The sequence below is a fragment of the Epinephelus fuscoguttatus genome, linkage group LG20 (genome assembly GCF_011397635.1).
Source record: "Epinephelus fuscoguttatus linkage group LG20, E.fuscoguttatus.final_Chr_v1".
Taxonomy (NCBI): domain Eukaryota; kingdom Metazoa; phylum Chordata; class Actinopteri; order Perciformes; family Serranidae; genus Epinephelus; species Epinephelus fuscoguttatus.
In genome coordinates this window covers 19401588-19419934 of record NC_064771.1, presented here as the reverse complement: position 1 = coordinate 19419934, position 18347 = coordinate 19401588, and the positions used below count along the sequence as shown (strand labels likewise).

The 18347-nt window shown below is 40.8% G+C and overlaps 1 protein-coding gene across 1 annotated transcript in view; it reads left to right on the top strand.

The window, feature by feature from the left end:
- Positions 1-15546: 15546 nt before the first annotated feature.
- ngfrb (nerve growth factor receptor b) overlaps positions 15547-18347 on the top strand; it is a 41173-nt gene continuing 38372 nt past the window's right edge. Inside the window, exon 1 of the mRNA XM_049563708.1 lies at positions 15547-15919. Coding sequence (XP_049419665.1) covers positions 15866-15919 — 54 coding nt within the window. The 5' untranslated portion in view covers positions 15547-15865. The remainder of the gene's footprint in view (positions 15920-18347) is intronic.

The following is an 18347-nucleotide window of genomic DNA, read 5'->3' as shown; positions in this document are numbered from 1 at the left end:
AAAATGGCAAGTGTTATACTGTTATGTATTACAGTAGATTGGATGGGTGTTACTGATGCATGGTGGAGCTAGGTTTAACTATTGTATGCTGTTCGATCTGTAGCACAGTGTCATATTTAATGACATCATTATGTATTTTGTGTATGACATCTTAGTTTGTAAAGTAACTAAAGCTGTCCGATAAATGCATACTATAAAACTTACTCCTTAATTAACTTAATTGTAGTCTTTACTGGCCCATGTACAGTGGGCTATGTTTTTCAACAAATGCAGCAGTCTACAGTCTGAGTGCTTTTCCACCAAGGTGTTTAGTATACATATATTGAAACTGTACAGACAGTAAATAGAGGACACCAGCAGCAGCTTGTGATGCAACATTATATATTATTACCATGAGAAGAATCATATAAGAAACGATTGTTTCATTGAGTCTCAAGATTGTAAGTTGCGACGAAGGACATGGGAGGCACTGATTTTAGATAGTCTGGATAGTCTGTACAATCATCCTCATTAATGCGTAGCCTATGTGACCAAATGTTCGGATCACTGTGTGATATGACACATAAAAACTTGACTTATGTGTAGTCTTGAAGATGTTCTGCCTCTCAGGCTCAGTGGCTGGTGTGTCACCTCATGAAAGTTCTAGTTCCATTATATTCAAGAGAAGGCAGACATCTGTACGGCAGGTATCTCCAACACTCTATAACTCACACCAAAACAATCTAGACTGATAAATAGCACTACAGGTAAGAGCGTATTTATACTCCCTTTATCTATGAAAATAGATGTGTCTGTGTCAAACATCGTTAACACTGCTGCCCTCATGCTTCCATGTGTCCTTTATGTTGGCATAAACACAGCTAATATATGGCAGTAGAGGGGGTCAGAAGTTTTAGAAAACACAAACGAGGCAATAGTAGAGTAATGTCATAGTAACGTATCTTTGAACGGAAGCAGCGTTGTAGATGGCTGTGGTCTGTGAGGCCAGTGAATACATCATGCCATGTGGACAGAGAACTCTTTTCATTTCCGCCATTTTATATGTCCTTTACAGTCGTATCTCACTTGAACTATGCTTCACTGCCCCCACAATCCCTGGAGGTGCATTTCTGTTTTATGCATATCCATAAGCTTCAAGAAAACATGCACAAATACAGATGAAATGTATGGACAGAAGACTCCATCTGTGCCCTTATATGTATCGAACGGTGAGCATAAATGAAACCTAAAAGAAGAAATATGTAGTTTTGATTTTGGGGTGGACTGTCCCTTTAAACTTCCTCCTCAGTTGTCCCACAGTATAAAGGAATGAAATCTGCAAGCTTCCATGCCTCCTGGGTTGGACTTTAAAATGCAAAGCTTTGTACTGTGTAGTGTAAATGCTCAGATCAATATGTGATATGAGACACAAAAACCTGACTCACGCAGCGGCTGATTACAGTAACCTATCAATCATATAAATAAATAAATAATAAAAACTCTAATTATTCTGGTGCTGTTTGCATTGAAGTTACACCCAAAGGTAAACTTAATATGGCTCACTGATTAGCGGTCAGCATGTTAAGGAGTCATCCATCATTTGCTGTTCAGTATAAACTGACCTCAGAACCCTCAGACCACAGACTCTGTTTTAAAGGGGCCAACACTCAGAGGCTCCAACAACAGCAACCCACCCCTCCCTCACTTGGACAGGAGCAAGATAACAGCTGTCCAGGGGCACAGGGATGCTATCAGCCATCAACATCTGGCTCACACAAGGGGCTATCCTGCTGAAGGAGACCCCTCCCTGACCACCACACCACACCCAGCCAGGGGCCGCAGGTAGATGGTCTTACTCAGCTCTGAAAGCTATTGTTGGCCACCCAAGCATGTACATGTAGAGACAGTCTGGCTTTTATTGTGACTTCATTTAGGGTTACTCATAAATTCCTTTTTAGTAACACAATAGTGGTCAGTTAACCAGAGCTGTCAAAAACTTTTAACCGCCTGCCACAGCAATCACTAAGACTCATTTTCAGTTTGATGTAAAATTAATTGCAGAATGGAAAAAAAGATCAATTTCAATACTGTCGCAAATTAAATCAAATTGAATACTAATTCTACAATTTAAGTCAAGTGGAAGAGATTTGACTCTGAGGTTTGATGAGAAGCAGCTGTAACTGGCTCTGTTGTAGCTGCTGTGTGTGCACAGCACTGATATGACAACTCTCTGGGTTATTTTGAGAAGATAGTGATGACACAGCAGAGGAAGAGTCTTCATCTGCTGAGTGTGTGGCAACAAGCCAGAATGGGCAGAACAAACGCAGCTATCATTTTAAATAAGCCCTGCAGCAGGCAATCACACTATACCTGAATTATTTACTTCAGTATAATTTTGGGGTAATTGTTCTTAAATTATTTCAATTTTATGGCACTTTGTAAGGTAAAAATGTGTGGGTTTTTTGCAGTTGTTACAAGTTCACCACTTAACAAAAAAACATATCAGTTTATTATTTTTGTCTGTAATTAAAATTTGATTATTTTTTTTTTTTGGACACAAACAACCTGTTGCTACAGTCTACAGTTTACAATGAAAAGTAAATAATAGACCAAAAGAAAAAAACAAAACAAAATAAAATAAATCAGGGCAAAATTAGCTGCAAGTATAGGAAAGAAGATACAGACAGTAAACTGTTGAGACAAGTGGAAAATAAAATATAAAGGGGGCATTTTGTATCAATACAGGGGATGGCATATTTCCTTAATGAGAATAAATAAATAAATCTGTAGGAATATTAACTTTGGTTCCTTTCTATATACATAAAGATAATAAAAACAAAACATAACAAAACAAACAAAAACTGTTTAGAAAGTATGATTTGCTGTTACAACAGTATACAGTATTAACTTAAATATGCCTGTATGAGATGTTCAAATTGTATGTTTAAATTGTATTCCTGCTTTCAAGTTTCATTCGTATGTTTTACTGCTTCAAAACAGAAAAACAGATATAAGATAATAAACAAAAAAAATGACATTGAAATAAAAACGGGAAATGTGTCAGTTCACATAGAAAATGCTAATTTTCACATATAGACTACGCACAAAAAGTAAGGAAATTTGTGTTTGCTAGATTATTTCTTTGTTGTAACAATGATTCTTGGCAATAAATCTTATACCATTGGAAAGCCTGTTTATTTCCCTTTTAAATGTTGCCACATTTGTAAGGATTTGCATTTGTGGGATGAGCAGCAGGGCTGAGTATGTGGGTTGCACCCATGAAAAATTTGCCAAATCTTCTCTGCCAATGCCAAACAGCTTTTTTATGCTGCCGCTACTGACTCTTGTTTTGAGCTTCTGGTACCCCCAGAAACCCCAAAACCCCTTATTGGTACCTAATAATCAGCACCTGTGAGCATGGGCCCTGCTACAGTGGTCAGTTAGTGTCTGCTCCAAGAATCAGCATGCCACTTTTGACTGATCTGGACAGGGCCTGTGCAATAGGGCAACTTCAAGTTGGTGTTCTGCAAAACCAAGTTGCGGCATTATTTGGAGTGAGCCCTAGTACCATCTGCAAACTAAAAAAATATGATGAACTCAGGTAAAAAAAAAATCCAAACACAAGATATCAGACAGGATACGACGCATGGACGCCATCAAGAACACAGTGACGAGCACAGACAAACTGACAAAGAACAAAAGGAAACACACAGGTATATATACACAGAAAACTAATCACAAGAACGAGACACAGCTGGAGTAGGAAGACATGGGCAATAGGAGGGAAATGGAGATTGGCTAACAAAAAGGGCGTGGTTGGGGAACACTAGGGTGGAGCAAACAAGACTAATACAGAACAGGTGTGAAGGGAAGACTGTTGGAACAGGGAAGGACTAATGAGACAGTTGTGACAGAAAACAGGCGGGAAGTAGAACCAGATACGACACATGAGGAGAAACAGGAAGGAAATTGAATGAATAACATGAAACAAGGAACACTAACAGCAAACTCCAAAATAAAGTCCATAGGATAACCCAGAATCATGACAGGGGCCCCTGGGGTGGAAGAACCTGTAGAGAGAGAGAGAGCGGGCCCTTGCAAGTGATTCAGATTGCCACCTTGGAAATAAACCTGTGTTCAAAGACAAAAAAAAAGAATACTATTAATTTTAAAATGGTGCCATTTGCTATATATGTCCCCAAAAAGGCAAACCCATCAGTGTCATAGTTTTCTTTTTAATTTTTTAAATAGTCAGTAGCTATCTAAAAGAAAATAAATTAAATGTTTTTTCTATATAAAATCTATGAATATACTATAAAAACTATTCAATTAAATTATTAATTTCTTACTTTCTTTGATATCTAAGTCTTGGTTTTGTACATGACAGTACATGCGTAATAGCATGCACTAGGGCCTGACATGATAGTGTGCACTGGGGGCCCATCAGAACTTCTCTACGTCACTGGCCACAATTGTTGTTTCTACTAAAAATATTCTACTATCACAGTCAATGGAGAGAGGTCAGACAGTATCAGCGGGGTCCACATGTCGCTCCTTGTGCACGTCATTTATCTCTGCCCTGACAGAAAAATACAAGACAGAGAGCTGACCTTTGAATGACTGTGTCCTTCTCATATTTTCATCTGTCATGCAGCAGCTGTCGGCAGCAGGCATCATATAACTGGATACTTGATGTAACACAAAGGCTTACAGATGGTCACAGGCAGGATCAGGCAGACAACTCCAAAAAGCAGCAGGAAGGTAGAACGTCAGCAACACGTCAGAGGAGGAAACAGGTAGGAGGCAGGAGTATGGCTAAGATCTGTCAAAAAGCTTCTGGAAATCTGCCCTCTAGTGAGGAGCCGAGGAGCAGCAGCTGTGCAGACAGGACGCTGATGACATGTCAGGTGATTGATGGAGGAGAGAAGCCTACTGAGAGTGCTTTTTGATATATTAATTGATATATAAAGCATGGGTAAATTATTAATCAACCATCAATGACAAACTACTGCATAACCACCTTATTAAAAGCTGATTCCAAAAGATTTGAATCTACATACATCTACTTTAAAAAACATACACATAACATGAGCTTTATTATCTTGAGGGGAAAACGTGTTGATTTGTTGAACATGTGAACATGTTTTCAAACACCAGAATTTGTAGTTATCAGCAGAATTTGATGTGTCCCTTTACCTTACGTGTCATCTCTGAGCAGCTGTGATCTCTGAAAGGATGAAGGTCTTTAGCTCAGCAGGGGGCAGCATTGCTTTATTCATGGTGGCAGCAGCATCAGTAAGAGCTGTGGCTGAAATACATAAGCAAGTAATTGATTCTTTGGTAATTTTCCAGGCTGTAAAGTATTGCTGATAAACAAACTAATATCCTAAAAGGACAGAAATATCACTGACATCATGTGACAGACATTTTTGAAACTGTACAGTATAATATGTTGAGGTCCTTGACTAGTGCCCATGATGTCACACCTTCAAAAGATGTGAGATGTGATTGTCCTTTGGTGTTCGTTCTTATTCCCTTTGGCATCATCCTCAAACACAGAAGTCGCCACATTTTTTAGGAGAGTCTATCCTGGACACAGAAGGAAACTACACCTGACATTTGAAGTCTGAAATATGGTGCTGTATATTTACTGCATCATATTTCAGACTTCTTCACCAAAGATCTGTTCTGAAAGTAAAACATGAGAAAATGATACAAGTAATAATAAAAAGAGAAACCTCAAACTGTTTTACTAAACATCTTCAACCAGTTTGTTGAAGGAAAACAGCCACTTTCAGTAAGAAGAGCCACAACAACAAACTGAAAATATTAAATTTTGACCAGCGTGGGTTTTCTCCAGGTACTCCGGCTTCCTCCCACAGTCCAAAGACATGCAGGTTAACTGGTGACTCTAAATTTACCATAGGTGTGAATGTGAGTGTGAATGGTTGTTTGTCTCTATGTGTCAGCCCTGTGATAGTCTGGTGACCTGTCCAGGGTGTACCCTGCCTCTCGCCCAATGTCAGCTGGAATAGGCTCCTGTCCCCTGCAAGCCCCAACAGGATGAGTGGTTACAGAATGAATGTATGAATGAATGTACTTATAAAGTACAGTTCACTCAGGACCACTTTAGCCAAGAAAACTTTATTTCCATTTGCAGTAATGTATTTGGTGGCGTGGCTCTGTTCTGGGGCCTCTGCCTTTCATCAGGCCTATGCATAAGCCTCTTCCATGCACCTACGTTAAGCCATTAGGCAGAGAGAGCACACCTGTCTACCCTTCCACGTGCAAACGAGGAAAGCCTGAGGCAAAGAGATACTTATATTTTACCTGAGTATTTCCATTTTATGCTTCTTAATATTTCTACTACACAACATCTCTTAATTTATGTAACAGCTTTAGTTACTTTTCAGTTCACAATAGTTAATTCCCTTCCTGTCTAGTGAAAACCATGTATCTCTAGATGTTTTGATGTTGAACGATTGTCATAAACTAAAGGATGAAGTATCCTTTATGTGTTGAGAAAATTCTCCTTCATCTTATTCTAGATAAAGTCTTTAAAAACCTCTTGGATCAGCTGCATCATCACAAATCTGAAAACAGGGCTGTTTTTCTAACACCATGAAAAGTTTACATTTTAGAGATCTGTGGTTCTCACAGGACAGCCACGCTACAAACATATGATGATCCTACAGATTATGATACAGTGATGCAGTCCAACTGAAACCATCCTGTCCCTCTGTGATTTCTGTGTCCAGCAGGTTACTACTGTGTCTGTGAGCACACATGTTTGCTTCATATCAGCCAGATCTGTGTGTCTATGAATGAATAATGGGCTGCATTGACTGTCAACAGCCTGAGGCTCAATTTTACCCCAGTGTGTGTTAAACCCAACTGTGTGTGCCAAAATGTGATCAATACAAAGGCCTGTTCACCCCCCAAAAAAGTCCCTTCAATCTCAGCTCCCTTCAGCAACAGAGAAACTAAAAACTTTGAAATCAATACTTCAATCATTGATCCAGTAGGGACAAGTAAACATGTTTTATGACATCATACGGAATGGAAGTGCAGACGTGGCTGTATATACATGGAAAATTCCAACGTATGGCAAACAACACACACATACCTTAAATGTGACGTATACACTGGGACTCACATTTTCTTGGGTCAGATCATAGTTGAAAGGTTAGAAATTCTTCAACAGAGGAGACATTCACTCATTCATTCATTCATTCGTTCATTCATTGAATAAAGCTCATGGTAACAGTCAAATTTTGAAATAAAAGCATTAAGAGAAGAAACCTCAGAGCATCTTTATTTGCAATAGAAACACATATTTGTTTTGAGTAATTACATTTGTTTTTGTGTGTTTAATTTTCTGTGTAGCTCATTTTTGGTGTAGATGTGGACTTAGGCATATGTCAAAGAAAAGCTTGAAGAGACAATTCACCCTTAAATCAAAAATACATATTTTGTCATTTTACTTGTAGTGCCTTTTATTAGCCTAGATGTTGTGATGTGAGTTGGCGAATATGGGGAATATTAGCTATAGAGATGTCTGCCTTCTCTTTGGTATAATGGAACTAGATGGCACTCAGCATGTGGTGATCAAAGTGCCAAATAATGCATTTAAAAAACTCAACATTAATGAATCTTTCCAGAAATAATGACCTGGTTACTCAAGATAATCCACTGACCTGGGACCAAAGGCAACTTTTTCATTGTTCTAGGTACCTCTGTTTTTGTTGTGTCCACATGGCAACACCGAGTATGACTGTAGATCTGTTTCAAGGGACGTGTTTAGCTCCTTTTTCAGAGTAGATACTCACCTAGCACAAGGAGAACAAGGAGTGACACAAGTATACGCTGATTGGTTGAACACAGCCAATGCAACACTGATAACTGCCATTTTTAAAAACCTGTTAGCTGTGTAAACAACAGACAACACAAAACACAAACAACAGCTTGAGACGAAAAGAATGGAAGAAAACACAGAAAATGGGCCGACAGTGAAGTCCAGGTTCTACTGAACATATATGTGACAATGAGAAATACAACGCCATTTTGACTTGTTAAAACAAAAGCAAGGTTGTTTTACCAACTGCCAGCTGGCCTACAGTATATCAATTCTGCATTCCTATTGGTGGCGTGAATGCAAACAGAAAAATAGCCCTTGAAGGTATGAAGTTCTTGGGGGAGCTCCCCAGTTCCTCTCAGGGAGTCACCAGAACTGTTTGGTCTGTAAATGCTTCTTGTTGAGCAGCTGGACTTTCCTTCGACCAAACTACACCTGCCAACTGTAACACCGCGCAGAAGGAAGTGTGCATCTACTCCTGAATAAGAAGCTGGTGCTTGTGACAGTGGGAGATGTGAACATCCTCCTTGGCTGAGCTGCAATGTTAGCTAGCTCAGTGGTGCTAGGTGAGCTAACACAAGATGCACGCTTCCTTTTGCATGGTGATACGATTGGCAAGTGTAGTTCAGTAGAAAGAAATAGTTCCTACATGAAACTGCTCACAACAAGGTCTGTGGATTATCTTGAGTAACCAGGTCATGGTTTCTGGAAAGAGACATTGCTGTTGAGTTTTTAACATGTATTTTTTTGTGCTTTGAGCACCACAAGCAGAGTTCCATCTAGTTCTGTTACATGTGAAAGAAGGCAGACATCTTTATGGCCGATATCTCCAACACTTGGCAACTCACACCAAAACTATCTAGACTGATAAATAGCACTAAAGAGGAAAAATATGTAATTTTGATTTAAGGGTGAACTGTCCCTTTAACATTTAATCTTACAAGATAAAATAGCAGTGAAACAACCCTGTGATTTAAACATGATGAATAGGTAAAGAAAATGACCAGATTCTATGTTAAATCAAACATCTTAGAGTGCCAGTCGGTGAACGAAGGATGGCGGGGAGTGTGTACAGTAAAAAGAGAGAAAAAGGGGATAGACAGATCAGATCAATAAAGCACAGATGAGGGAGTCCCACGGGAAGACGCAGGGTTCTTTGCCATCTGGCCTGTCCGAGGTTCACTCTGGCACAAAATGAGCCGAATCATTTTATTCCCACAGCAGGCACACAACGAAATTAAGGATATCTGCACCGACTCAGCAGCCTGAGGCTTTATTGCGTATAATGATGCTGGTTTGTAGAGCTTGAAGTTGTTTACCAAAAACACTACATAACAGGAGAGCACTGCCGACACTGCAGTGCTCTCTGAAACACAACATGATATCACTCTCATGCCAGTTATTGGTGTGAGTGCTCTCAGAGTAATTTAAGGGCTTCCTTGGCTCGTCATATGATGCCTCTCCGTCTATTACAGTGCATTAGAAGGAAAGCTCGCAAGGAGGAGGCTGTGGATCGCATTGCCAGGGCTGTTTGTGCTCTCCTCTGTTGCTGCTGTTGGATGAGTGACAGGTGGTTAGTGCTGGTAAAAAGAAAAACTGTTTTCACATGTTGATGGATGGATGAACCCAGTGATCTGAATAAATGTTGGCACTGGTATGTTTCTTTAAAGCATGGATATGTTTCATTTGTATATTTCATATTAGGGATGCACGGTACCTCATCTGTAGCGGCCAATTTGGCTTCCAAATGAACTATTAGAATCAGCCAACATGCTTTTTCTTATTTGCACAATGAATGAATATTACATACATTTAAAGCATTGTATTTCATGTCTCCATCTGCTGGTGGGCCATCACGATAAGAGTACGCATGCATAATATGATGCTAATTCCACTACAGAAGACACTTGATGGTCACTAAAATTAGGTGGGGACAAGTGGATTTATCAATATCAGTATCAGTTATCGGCCAAATGAGCTGTTATATATCAGCATATTGGATATCAGCAAAAATTCCAATATCGTGCATCCCTGTTTCATATCTTAAATGTGTACATTTCATGTGTAGTGAATATGTTGAAACGTTATGTTTCGTTAAGTTTTCATTCAGTTTTCAGTTCGATTTAGGAACAAAAAATACTTTGCAAGGGTTAGGAAAACATCATGTTTTGTCTTTAAACACCTAGTTTTGTTGCAACAAACATGGCTGAAAATTTTCCGATATCCTGTTAAAAATACCTGGTTTTGTCACCACAGACATGGCTAGAAATGTCCTGACATCATGTTAAAAATACCCAGTTTTGTTGCGACAAACTTAGCTAGAAATGTCCTAGTCTGAGTGGGCTGAAGTTCGCTGCATAGATCAGCCTCTCATTGGGCGGAACGAGCCACCCGCTGAAGTGTTCTTGCAGGGATGTAGCCATTTTTCTGCCATGGTACGCGTCCTGTAGGCGATATATTTGTGGGCGTGTTACACCAAAATCTGTTTCCCCCCTGCAATATTTTTGCAAGCGCACCGTTGCTGTGGCACCACCCAGAACGATTGTGATTGGTTGAAAGAAATACAAGCAGCCAGGGTTTTTTTTCCTCCAATCTTAAAGTGAGAGTCGGCCCAGCCAGACCTTTCTTTTCTTGAGAAAGGTCTGGTGAGCGAGACTAGAAATGTCTTAACATCACATTGAAAATACTTGCTTTTGTCACAACAAACACAACTAGAAATGTCCTGACATCACGTTAAAAATACCCTGTTTGGTTGCAACAAATATGGCTGGAAATGTTCTGGAGTGATATAAAAAATACCTGGTTTTGTCACTACAGACATGGCTGGAAATGTCCCAACGTCACATTCAAAATACCCGGTTTTGTTAAGACAAACATGGCTAGAGATGTCCCAAAGTGACGTTAAAATACCCTGTTTTGTGGCAACAAACATACCTAGAAATGTCCCAACACCTTGTTAAAAATCCCCAGTGTTGTTGCAACAAACATGGCTGGAAATATCCCAGTGTCATGATAAGATACCTAGTTTTGTTGCAACAAACATGGTTGGAAATGTCCTGACGCCATGTTTAAATACCTGTTTTTGTCACAAAAATAGTTTGAAACATCCTGACATTACTTTAAGAATACTTGGTTTTGTCGCAACACACGGCTGGAATTGTCCCGATGTCATGTTTAAATACTTGTTTTTGTCGCAACAAACATAGCTGAAAATGTCCCGACATCACATAAAAAATACCCAGTTCTGTTGCACCAAACGTGGCTCAAAATGTCCCAATATCACCTTAAAATACTTGGTTTTCTTGCGACAAATATAGCTAGAGATGTCCCAACATTAAGTTAAAAATACCCAGTTTTGTTGCAATAAACATGACTGGAAATGTCCCAACGTCACGTTCAAATACCCAGTTTTGTTGTAACAAACATATAATGAAATGTCTGGAAGTCATGTTAAAATACCTGGTTTTGTCACAACAAACATACCTAGAAATATCCCAACATCATGGTAAAAATACTCAGTTATGTTGCCACAGACATGGCTTAAAATGTCCCAACAGTTTTCTCGCCACAAATGCAACTAAAATATCCCGACATCCCATCAAGAAATACCTGGTTTTGTCATGACAAACATGGCTGAAAATGTCCCGATGTCTTGTTAAAACTACTTGATTTGGTCACCATAAACGCAGCTAGAAATGCCTTAGTGTCTCATTAAGAATATCTGGTTTTGTCACCACAGACACACACGGCTCATACACATATAGTACTGTAGAAATGTTGATATGAAACATATGAAATGTACAAATTTAACATATCTGGGGTTTGTTGCGTCAGCTGGGATGGGATGGAAACACATCCATGCGAGATGCAACTATATATTATAACATGGGACAAACACAAGTATGGACAGCTTCCCAGAACTGAGGCAGATATACACACACGCACACACACACACACACACACACACACACACACACACACACACACACACACACACTTCTTTCCACTGGACCGGCCACCTGGAACACAATCCTTTTCTCGGAACCTGAGATGGGACAGTGAACGTCTCCTGGACCACCCATCCTCTGTCCACTCACTGGTGACAGATGGTCTGTGTGTGTTTGTGTGTGTGTACATCTGTGTGAGCGCCTGAGTGTGAGTCTAGATCTGTGTCTTTGTGTCCATGTGACAAAATTGACACAGTTTCCACATACAGACTGTACATGTATAAAAACATATGCACGCTCTCACCTCCATTTTCATTCTTCCAGTAAACACAGACCAGTGTGACTCTGAAACTGATTTTCTTTCATTCTGTCTGTCTGTTTCTCTCTGCCATGCATTATTTATCCACCCATAGCAACCCAGCTTCCTCTTTCTCCTCATCCTCTGCCCCCCATGTCCCCTACTGCCTGCAGCCCTTACATGGTCTATATACATCACTGTCTCTATAAGATGAAGCATGCAAGGCACCAGCATCATTCTTTAATCTTAAAATCACAGTGAGAAAACAACACCTGTCATGTTTGAGTTGTCATTACATACTGTCAGCGAGTATAAAGAAAAATAGTTTCCTTAGGGAATCTGACATAAGGCCTTGGCTTAAATGCACATACATGCATAGCTCACAAAGATTTTCCCACTGTATGTCTCCTATCTGTTTTAGCAATATCTGAGAGAAAAATCTACTCAGCCAAAGCGCACTGCAATAAACCTGCTAAAAAGTTATGGAGAGGGAAAAACCCAATAACACAACATAGTGGGGCTTATTATCATGCCAGGAATTGTTTTTGTATGAGCACCAACTAGTCCAGTGCCCTTTAGCAAATCAAGTGTTTGGGCTGCACCACAACTTTAAAAGACAGAGATACGTGATCATTAATTTTGCTGCACGGACATCTAGTTTGTGAGGACTGTGCACAAACAAGAGAAACTGTAACACAATCATGTGTCAACCTCCCAAACAACTTTATCAATCTTCACATTGAGCAGGGCGGCATGTTTGGTCATGATCTGAGCCAAAGTAGAACATGACGTGCTCCTCCGGTTTATATCAGGCCAACACTTGGCCCCAGGTGTCAGCTACTCCAACAGTAGTTGCCTCTTCTTATGCATAAAGGCAGCAGTGTTTGTGATAAGAGCCATCCTGTGATTCCTTTTAGTGTAACGTTTAAAAAAGCAGTGCAATAATGTTTTTAGGTTTCTAACTTAAGACTGTGACTGGCATTAACAACATCATACTCTGATTTAACTTGCATAAATGCTGCTGTAGTTTTCAGTGGATACACACCTCTATGAACCTCATGTTTATGCGTTGAAGGTGTGTTCACAGTCTGTCCTGACTGAGATGGAGGTCTGTTGATGTGGCTGCTGTCTTCAGGCACTGATAGGCAGTAAAACAAGGCCAGCTCAACGCTTCAGGGAGACAAAGTGACCAAGCAGGAATAGACAGCAATCTGCCAGCAGTGGCGCTCCCACAGTTTCTTCATGGGGGGGGGCCAGATGGGACCACTGAAAATCTGAGGGTGGGACACCAAAACCATAACTGAATGTCAGGAATTATGCTGCAGAAGTAGATAGGCTAGATGAAAATATGTTAATATGGAGAGGTAAGGAATTGCATACTGATATACTTTGGTTTTTTATTTTACAATTAATGTTACTAATTATCTGATGTGCATAGATGAATACAGGTACAGTTAGCATTTTGAGTTACACAACAATTCTGTTTTAATTTGTTATGTAGGCTGTTTGTACATGTTAAGTGATTCATTGTTGAACCCTCACATTCTCATTGTGACCTTGTCACATATTGATGTTTGGTCATGGACCTTCCACGTCCCGAAACAACGTGAAAGGTACCCTGGGTGTGTTTGTTGTTGACATTCTGGGACGCTGTGTCAGGTTCTGCATGTTGCATGCATTGTCTTCTTTCAAAATACACTTCCGTTTTCACAGGAAATTTACTGTTTACATACAGTCTCTTTCAAAATAAACGCACTATGTCGGTATAACCTCACAAATTGACATTTTTTTTCCTTCAACAACAAAAACACATGGTTAGGTTTAGGAGAAAAGAACAGGGTTTGGCTTTATAATCTTATAAGACGCAAACACTACTCTCCTGGGTGAAAGTCAATGTTTGTTGGACCCATCCAGAACATCTCCCGACTGCCCATCTTGAACTTTTACCGCCTTAAATTTCGTTCTTGTCCTACCACGTTTCCCCCCCTGACACTGCTGAGCTCCTTTAAACTATAATGGCCACCACTGTATCATGCCGACGTTAAAAGATGGCTTTTTTCTTTGGTGTCTGATGCCACAAGTCACTGCCCAAGAGCCAGATTTCAACATCTTTGGAGTGAGACTTGGTTGGTCCTTCAAATAGGCTGTTTGTCCCTTCCCTTAAAAACACATATATGCAGCTTTATTTTAGAGTATATTGATTGTAAAGAACAAAACATGTACTGGGAACAACCCCTCTCAAGTTAAAGAGAGACTTGTGGGGACCCATAGAACCCATTTTTATTCAGATATCTTGAGGTGAGAGTTCAAGAGACCCCTTTGAAATTAGCCATGCCAGCTGTTTTCTCGCCAAAATTTAGCCTAACTTTGGAGCATTATTTAGCGTGCTTCCCAAAAAGCTAGGCCAACATGGTTGGTATAAATGGAAACCTTAGCTTGTCTATTCACAAGCTAGCACAGTTTCTTAAGCGGGATTTATACTTGTGTGTCAGCTCTATGCAGAGCCTGCTCCATAGCCATAGTCGTGTGTCTGTGTCACTCTGCAGTTACACCTCCAAAACACTAGTTGGTGGTGGGGTTTCTGTGAAGTGCTGTGAAGTTTAGTTGATTCAAAACACACCCAAAACACACATAAAACATGTCTTAATAGAGACAATATGAAACACAAGTACACAAATTGGCTTCACTATAACTCGCAGCATTCACAAACAAAGTATTTGTCTTTTTCTGGACACATTTTCCCCACAAATACAACAGGCTAATGTTTTTAGCACAAGCCTATGGCATATTTCATCTGCTAATATGAAGCCAGGATAAATCACACACAAGTGGAGGCTTTACTGTCTTCACAATTTATTGTTTCTTATCTGTGAAATTAAAGTGGGCTAAATAAAACCTTCATTTCAACAGAGGGAAATGGTTTCAGCTTACAAAAATAGACAGGAGGTCTGCATCAATGTGATGTGTAGTTACATTTCTGGGGAGGTGTATGTCAGGTCACGGCGTAGGGTACGGCGTCCATTTGACGTAGTATAAAGTATAAATCCTGCATTACTAACAGTAATGCCAGCCTCTAATTATTTTTGCTGGGGGGCCAGCGAGGGTATTGGGGTGGCCATGGCCCTCTCTGCTCCCCCTTGGGGACGCCACTGTCTGCTGGACCTCTTAAAAAGTTGTTGAAGAGAGTGAAAGTTAGAAAAAAAAATGTAATTAAGTCTATTAGTTGGCAGCCAGACTTTAATCCAGTTGGCACAGTGCAGTCTGTAAACCACAGGCTAAATAGACGATTTATGCAGGACTTAATTTGTCGGGTGATAAAGGTGGTTGGTTTGTCCGACTCAGCAGGAATATCCAAGAGCATGATTGAGGCTGTTAAAGAGAGAGAAAGAGTGTGTGTGTGTGTGTGTGTGTGTGTGTGTGTGTGTAGTGGGCGTGGAGAGGGAGATGGCTCCTTCCCTGAAGCCGTTGAGCTGAGCGCGTGTGTCATATGAGCCCAGTAGCAAAGAAACGCACCAGAGCCGAACATCTAATGGATCAATCTCAGCGAGTTTACTGACTGGATCCTGTGTATGTGTGTGTGTGGCAGCAGCTTCTGGACTGAGTGATTGCCCCGCTGCGATACACACTTGGTAACGCAGAGTCACCTGGAGAGTTTTTTTTTTTCTTTTTCTAGAAGTGAAGTGAAGACGCGCAGCGATGACAGCCGAGTTTGCTTTTCTTCGAAGTGACTGAGAGCCGCATCTCGCTGCGCCGCATCCGATCTGACTGACTGAGCCTTGTGTGAGGATGCAAAGGAGATCCAGGATGAATCCCGCTGTCATTGCAGTGTTGCTTGTTGTGGTAAGCAGCTTCTTGCCAAGTGTGTTGCGTAAACTTAACTTGGGTAACACCTGCGCAATTGCGCATCCACACAGCTCTTTACAGGGGTTCTTATTAACAAAGGAGTATATGAGAAACTTAACTCTCCTCTGCAGCCTTCAGCACACGTCACATTTTGACAGGACACTTTTCCCTGCATCAATTAACTTATTTTATGACAGTTTGAATTTAAGTTTGATGTCTACTTGTAAAGATGTTTTCAGTGGGTGGAAACTATAAGAGTCCATGTCCTTGCACCTGTCCTGTCTTCAGTGTAAAGCACAGTGGATGTTTGCAGCAGCCATTCAGGTTGACACTCTATAGCTCCGGTTGCTGGATCTGTAGTTCCACCCTTCTCAGTTACATGTGGCCCTACAGACAGCAGGACAATAACAATGTCGCAGTGGCCTCTGTGTTCACTGATGAGGTGATTCTTTCCCCCTCCATTAGCAGAAATCAACAACAGAAATCTTGAGAGGATACATTCTGCAATCTCCCTGATTTATCTCTAATTCCCTCGAGGCCGTGCAGGCCCCAGGAAGGAAGTATATTTCCCAGAGTCTGCTATCTGACAGGACATGGTCAGCCAGGGCTGCACAGCTTGTCAAGGTCCTGGTTAAAGGAACAGGCTGCATCACTGATACATGACAGCTGCTCCCACTGATGGGTATGCATCCTCTGCTGGCTCAGCGCATGCAATATTGATACAGGCTGCACCCCCCACCCCCATACACACACACTCTTCCTCTCCTCCTTTCACCTCACACTCACATCCCTCTCTTCTTCGCTGTCTATGTGTCTCTTCCTCTTGCTTCATAAGAGATGACAATTCAGTTTGTGAAGGCATTAGCTGTAATGTCATTGCCAGCAGTGTTGCCACAGCAGTTGATGATCAGCGCTTGCATTTAAATTAGGGCCCAGCTCATTGGATAGCTTGTATAGTGGAGCTCTATAATGGCTTAACAAGCGCTGACAGCTGAGGTTCAGAGGTTAAGTGCCTCCAACTGAAAATTGACTGCAGCATTAGTAAGACTGGTTGCTCTCAAGTTTTGCGTCCAGATGCTTCTGCACATGCATTTGCGTGCGCTCGTCGATGTTGAGTGTGTGATCGACCTGCTTCTTGCTACAGCTTCAGGGCGAACGGCTCTCAAAAGTTGAACCCTCAAACTTCCATCCGAAGACCAATTACAGGAAGTCGAGCTGCAACTTGCTAAGTGCATCCCTTTTCTTTCATTCCAGCAGCTATTTCCTCAAATCACATTACTCTCTAATTCCTCTGTATGCACAACTTAGCCGTCATTAGTGATGCACTTTAATCTGAGTTTTTTGCTCTTTGAGGCGCTTTGGTGTTGCACCCACACCCGGAGCTAGAGCAGGGTCACAGAAAAACGAAGCAGAAGCTAAGTGCTGGGACTTGGAGGTGTTTCAGAAGTGTCAGTCAGACATTTTGGAGCAGGTTTGTTCACATGTGAGGCAGTTTGTGTGTTGGCGCAAAACGTATGTGTGCAGATGGGTGTGTACAATATATAAGAAGGCAGATCTGGGGAAGTGTATGTGATGACAGATTTGATTCATGTCTAAATGAATGCTTGTTGCGTAAGGTGTGTGTGTGAGGTGCTGAGGTGAAATGAAGAGGATAAGGTCAGCAGAGCTTTAGAGACGGATAAATGAAATGTTTAATTGCTGAACTTTACGAGTGTCACGTTACAACTTTTCAGGAAAAATGAATTCATGAAAACCATTTCTGTGCATATTTAGAGGAAAATCCTAATTTGGAGGATTCATTAATTCAACAGAAATTAAAACATAAACATCGTCACCAAAATTCTTCCTGTTATAAAAGCAGGAAACCCTTGGGAAAAGTTCAGATATCATCAGGCATGTCTTGTGAAACATTTCAACTCAGTTTCCACACAAAGCCAAAGATGCATTCTTGAACGTGGACAGTGTGCTTAACTGACTGCCACAGACTTGAAGGTGAATGGGCTGTGACATCATCAAGGGCAGGAGGGAGAGGTGTGTGTGTGTGTGTGTGTGTGTGTGTGTGTGTGTCTGTGTGTGTGTACATAGAGACACACACTCATTATCTGCCAGCTGACTCAGAAGCGCCTGAGGGGACACTTCACTTGATGTTTTTTTAGAGCTCCTTTCTTTCTTGTCAGCAGCATTCCACACACACACCTGAACCCTGACGCCTGACGATTTATGACGAGTGGACGTCCTTACACACATGCGTGAACACTAACACTTAAACTATGTTAATAAGTGCGTGCCACAATCTTACTAAGCAAGCAAACATGAGTCTGGAGCAATATCAAATCTGTGAAGAATGAAATTACTCACAAGGAAACTACTTTAAAATCCCATGCTGGCTACTGTTTATTATCAGATACGGGATCAAAGCAAGTTT